The following is a 6,000-nucleotide window of genomic DNA, read 5'->3' on the forward strand; positions in this document are numbered from 1 at the left end:
ACCTATTGCATAAGACTATCCGCTATGGAAAGGGGCTTCAAAGCCCCTCCACCGTGACACGTAAGCGCCACATAAGCATCGCGGGCATCGAAGCCCCAACCAAAGACGTCTCACTATGGTTCAATGCCCAAAGGCGTCGCTATATATATATGTGTGTGTGTGCATATGTATATGTGTGTGAGAGAGTGGAGCTTCAACCGCGCTGGCCGTTCAAACAATCCCACCCTCGCTGCCCAGCCTTCAACGGCCCCCCACTGTGGTGTTTGTCGCCCACCGCACCCCAAAAAACCCACCATCAGCGCCCCATAGCGAATAGTCTAAGTGATAGGCTTTTTTCTTTTCTATTTTTCTCACATTTCATTCTTACCACAATGATGGTCTAAGTCGACGAGTGGCATAAACACCCCTATAAAACACTAAAAATATTGGCATTGATCAATTTTAATTTTCAAAAAAAATAAAAATTGATTAATATATTTCTTTTCAAACATATTTAATTTTCCATCAAATTGATTAATAAAACTGATCAATTTTAAATATATTAATATATTTAAAATTTGCTATTATATCAATCTTAACTATATTTTTAATGCAGAAATTATCAAAACTCTCCTTTACTTGAAAATTCTTTCCTTGTTATATATTAACATCTTTGTATATATATTTTCTAGATTAAATTACATTTTTTTCATTTAATTTTGTGCTAAATCAAACTCATTTTCGCAAAAAGTCGTTTAATTGAAAACTTCATTTAATTCTATCATTTGCATTAATCTCCATCAAAGACGCATATGCTATGCACATCAATGGATAACAATGAAAGCAAGTTATCAAACAATTTGAATAAAGGACTTTGAATGCTATGCACATCAAAGGATAGCAATCAAAGCAAGTTTTCAAACGATTTGAATAAAGTACTTTGAGTGAAAGTAAAATAGTCTTTTGAGTGAAAGTAAAATTTTTAAGTGATCTAGTCTATAATATAGCAACTAATTTAACGACTAGAACTGATGTGGTGATAAATTTGTAATTAATCGGAGTTGCTTTCGTTGTAAGAGGTTACAAAAACCTATAATTAACATATTATATGAAAGTCGAGTCACCTAATTAAGACAAACAAGATTTAAGTCACCCAATGAGTACAAAAATTGAAACTTTATTACCTTTATACCTAGTTTTTATTTGCGTACACGTATTTCTTACTTTCGGATATATTACGTAAACAACTACTAAGATAAAATTATAAAACTAATAATAATAATAATTCTTAATTAACGCGTGCCAGTTAATGTCTCTATATCAAATTATTCTATTCTCATCGTATATATTATAAAAAAAACCAAAAAAGTAAGACATCCCATTTGGGAAGTGCTCTCTGGTTTTTCACTTTTTCTAAACTCTCATCAAACCCTTAAAGATCTGTTGTTGTAAAAGTTTTGAATCTCGATGGTGAAGGATCGTAAGGTGGGTATAGCCATGGATTTCTCAAGCAGCAGCAAAGTTGCCTTGCAATGGGCGATCGATAACTTAGCTGACAAAGGAGACACGTTTTACATCATCCATATCAAGTCTTCTTCCGACAACGAGTCTAAGAACAAACTTTGGGAGACTGATGGCTCTCGTAACCTCGATCTCTTACTTATTATTATTATTATAACTTGTTCTGTTTTTTTTTTTTTTTTGGTGAGTTATAATAAATTGGCTTGGTTTCGTGTACGAGGTTAGCGTTGATCCCGTTGGTGGAGTTTCGTGAGCCGCAAGTTATGGCCAAGTATGATCTGAAGACAGATATTGATGTTCTTGATATTCTGGATACTGGAGCTAGACAAAAAGAGGTGCTGCTTTTTATTTTTCATTATTCTTGATTTAAACTTATATGACTATATCTGTTCCTGATTGCAAATCCGATTATTAGACCGGGTGTAGTGGGGCGCTTTTAACACCCCTTAAATCCCCCCCCCCCCCCACCCAAAGCATCGTTGGGGAGCTTTGGGCATTTTGGAGGTCGGATGGGGGAGCGCTTTCCACAAAGCGTTGGGTGGGGGAAGAAGCTTATTTTTTATTGGTGGGTTGGTTTATCTGTATTATTTTTAATAAATAATAATGAGATAACTCCATCCACTACACCCTTTTTTTTTCAAAAAATCCCTATGGTGACGTGACACCACATGATGCAAAACGTCTCATAGAGAGCTCCATCTGCTACACACGGTCTTAGAACTTTAAAGTTCGTACGATGCTTCTGTCAATCAATCAGAACCAGATTTGTATACAGGGTTTAAGGATATAGGAACAAATTTAAACTATATGTTGCGGAAGTTTATTGTTGATTTTTTTGTGGACAATCTAATTAATGAAAAGGGTGTACGTTAAAGAAATTTGTGGCTTGAATTTGTAGATCGTTAAACGGTTCAGTGAACTGTTTGGGGGAAGTTCGTTTATTTAGTAAGTGAGTGAACATAAATTACAACTTTTGGTTCATTTATTTAAACAAACAAACATGAACATGTGCGATGTTCATTTGTTTACGTTTGTTAATATATTCATTTGATTTTTTAGGCTTGTTACAGTTAGTTTATTTTAATAATTTTAATATCCAACACGTTGTTCACATTTACTTTTGATTGATTTTATTTTAGTTATGTTTGTGCATCTATATGTTCACTTGCGTTTGTTCGTTTACTTTCGTGATCCGTTCGCATATACTGTTAATGACCGAACGTAAACGGACACGTTCATTTTCTTAATGAACGAACACAAACAAGAAACCTCGTTTGTTTGATTTAATGTTTGTGTTTTGTTAAAACTTAGGAACGGACACAAACATTCCTTTACATGATTAGTTGAAAATTGAAATGTGTTTGATACTTTGATTAGATTCAAATTGTGACGAAATTGTACTGGGGAGACGCGAGAGAGAAGCTGATTGAAGGGATTGAGGATCTAAAGCTGGATACACTGGTCATGGGTAGCAGAGGACTCAGTACCATCAAGAGGTATCTTCCAAGTTTTTCTTCTTATTGTGCCTTATTCTACACATATCTTCCTTAAAACTCTCTAAAATATATTCCTAGAATGACGGTTTTTACCGTTGACTAGGAGGATCGGTTAACCAAGTACTAAAACCGTCTGATTGGGTATTTGCTGTAAGAGATAACCTTAATTTGTGTGTGATTGTAATATTGCAGGATAATACTAGGAAGTGTCACAAACTATCTGGTGACTCATGCGCCTTGTCCGGTCACCATTGTCAAAGACAAGCACTGATCTTGTCTGGCACTATCAATAATGCGTAACGTATTACTATTTCATGCAGCTGCCTTTCGCTTTCATTTATATTTATTTCCAATTTATGTAATGTGAAGCCAAAACTCATTTAACATATTGTTCAAGTTGCTTTTAAATAAATTACATTGGACAACAAGTTATAAAAACAGGGCTTTCATTCTTAAGAAAATGGGTTGATATTCACATTGCCACCTCTAGTTTTATGTATTTAGTATATGAGAAATGGTTTTGTAAAACAGGATCAATCTTGTAAGTTTTAACCTTAATAATTTCTGAGTTGTATAGTATATACCCGATAACGATGCTCAATCTCAAATTCTCAATCTCAATTCTCATATGGGAGCAGGTGTTGGGCTTGGCCCACCTGCGAGCTGCGAGCTGCGATCTGCTGGGCTTGGACCTGCATGCCCATTAACAAATGGTGTTTACTGTTTAGGCTTGATCTAAGTTTCTATAAACTAGCAAAGCTAAGTTTTATCCATATCTATACTATATATAATGCATGAGTGAAGGACCTTTTAAATTTTAAGAGGTACAATTATTATTGCTTAAAGTATAATCATTATTGCAATCAATTTTGAAAATCTAAGGGTAGTATAGTTTTTACATACTATGATCATATACAGTTAACAATTTACTTTCAAGCATACTTACATTTATGGTCCTTAAACTTAAGGGTAAGTTTTGTTAACTTATTAAATAGTTACATGATAACCCCCTTATTCTAAACCAACAACCCCATGGAGTTTTAACGACCATAACTCTTTTACATGTTAATACTTTTTTTGAAAAATTACACCATAAAAACGAACATTTTATTCTCTTTAATTTGAGTATGATATTGCTATACTTTTTAAAAATTTAAAAATGCAATTAGGGCCGCAACGGGTCTGGTGGGCTTGGGTCATGTTTCAGACCGAGTCACCCGTTCACCGACGAATGGTCACACATCCGACGCCGCATTACATGCAAACTATAGTCAGGCTACGTGCGTACTATAGTGAGGTCACCGCTTATGCGTTCGATGTTGTGTTTGAACGTGTACATCGCCGTATCGCGCGGGCACCAAGCTAGTTGAATTAAACTAACGGACTCCGTTGGTCCGGTTAGAGAATCCCGTTAAATCGAAGGAACTTAAATATAAAAATTAATCCCTATTAACTCTGTTTAAAATTTTTAGTTAGTTCGCACTCCCTTAGCTCTAATTAAATAAAGTTAGCAAAATTAAAAACTAAAATGGATCTTAATTAACGTGGCTGGTTAATTAACTAACTTAGTTAACCCCGTTAACTTGGTTAAGTTAAGCTAACTAACCATGCTAGTCAAGATGGTTTTGTTAGATCGGTTAACTAATATGTGTACAATATAACAGTTAACCGCGCTTAGTTAAAGAAAGAAATTACTATTGATTTGGAACGCCACATGATCTAGGTAAGTTTCTAGCCCCTGTTTACTCTTAAATGTTTTGGGGTTGTATACATACTTGTATTTGAAGAAATTGATATACGTGATTTTAATTAATAAAGTATATCTTGAAAGAACATGTTTATATATTACTTTATTAATATATACTTGTATGTTGATAGAACAGAAAGAGTTAGGGAGCCCTATTAACACTTGTGAAGAATGTTGATATGATAGAATATACTGAAAGAGTTAGGGAGCCCTATTAACACTTGTGAAGAATGTTGATATGATAGAATGTATATTCGTATGCTTGTTTATTGTAGAAGCATGAGTATGTGTTCATGTGTAGAGCCTTCGGGCCTCATGCGTGCACAACAAGTTAGGATGACAAATCCCGCTAACTTCAAATGGCTCGGTTATTAGCAAGCATAGATGGCTCGGTTATGACCAAGCATAGACGGCTCAGTTATGAGCAAGCATGGACGACTTGGTTATGAGCAAGTATAGGAGGCTCTGTTATGAGCAAGTATAGATGGTTCGGTTATGATCAAACATTGATGGCTCAGTTATGAGCAAGCACATATCAATCTAGTTATGGATCGATTGATAGACCGACATGGAACAAGTAAATGATGAATGAGTAATGTTAAGTTATGTATGAATGTTTGAAAGATGTGATTTTATTATGAATCGTATTTTATGAAAAGAAATAAAAAGAAGAGCCCATTGATTACGAAACTAGAACTCACTTAGCGTGTAGCTGACTGTTAGTCTACACGCGGGCATTGTCACTAATAACTATTTTTAACCTAAATTTTGTGATAAAAACCAAACTTCATTTAAATACACTCGTTAAACGTAATCTTTCATTAATAAAATTTGTTAGTTTCATGTAAAACCTCAAGTAGAGAACCGAACCTTTGAACCTTTCTACTCGTTATTATAGTTCTTTTGAATTTCATAATAAACCTAGATTATTTTTATAATCTAAAATTACTTGTCGAACCGAACCAAATCGGATCACTCGCTTGATTCATCTTTTTGCTCATACTCGTACACAAACGCTATCATGTGAGTTTATCATAACCCTTTTTCCACAAAGCGTTGGGTGGGGGAAGAAGCTTATTTTTTATTGGTGGGTTGGTTTATCTGTATTATTTTTAATAAATAATAATGAGATAACTCCATCCACTACACCCTTTTTTTTTCAAAAAATCCCTATGGTGACGTGACACCACATCATTTGCCGTTTTGGCCTTCCTATGGAAATTGTGAGCGACAATGGCAAACAATTCACTGACAGGA

At 34.6% G+C, this 6,000-nt stretch overlaps 1 protein-coding gene across 1 annotated transcript; it reads left to right on the forward strand.

Annotated features, from left to right (window-relative positions):
* The first annotated feature begins 1,364 nt into the window (after positions 1-1,364).
* LOC143613342 (universal stress protein PHOS32-like) lies at positions 1,365-3,424 on the forward strand. Its single transcript, XM_077087070.1, has 4 exons — positions 1,365-1,621; positions 1,726-1,835; positions 2,878-2,996; positions 3,189-3,424. The coding sequence occupies exons 1-4, from the start codon at positions 1,447-1,449 to the stop codon at positions 3,265-3,267; spliced, it is 483 nt and encodes a 160-aa protein (XP_076943185.1). The 5' UTR covers positions 1,365-1,446; the 3' UTR covers positions 3,268-3,424.
* The last annotated feature ends 2,576 nt before the right edge of the window (positions 3,425-6,000 follow it).

This window comes from Bidens hawaiensis, unplaced genomic scaffold (assembly GCF_021521415.1).
Source record: "Bidens hawaiensis isolate Kalapana, Puna unplaced genomic scaffold, B.hawaiensis_p1.1 tig00037179_1, whole genome shotgun sequence".
Lineage (NCBI taxonomy): Eukaryota > Viridiplantae > Streptophyta > Magnoliopsida > Asterales > Asteraceae > Bidens > Bidens hawaiensis.

Excerpts from the sequence above, each read along its gene's own strand:
- LOC143613342 (XM_077087070.1), top strand. The coding sequence starts at position 1,447 with ATGGTGAAGGATCGTAAGGTGGGTATAGCCATGGATTTCTCAAGCAGC. Across the intron at positions 1,622-1,725 it reads TTGGGAGACTGATGGCTCTC|CGTTGATCCCGTTGGTGGAG; the intron begins GTAACCTCGATC and ends GTACGAGGTTAG. Across the intron at positions 2,997-3,188 it reads GGACTCAGTACCATCAAGAG|GATAATACTAGGAAGTGTCA; the intron begins GTATCTTCCAAG and ends GTAATATTGCAG.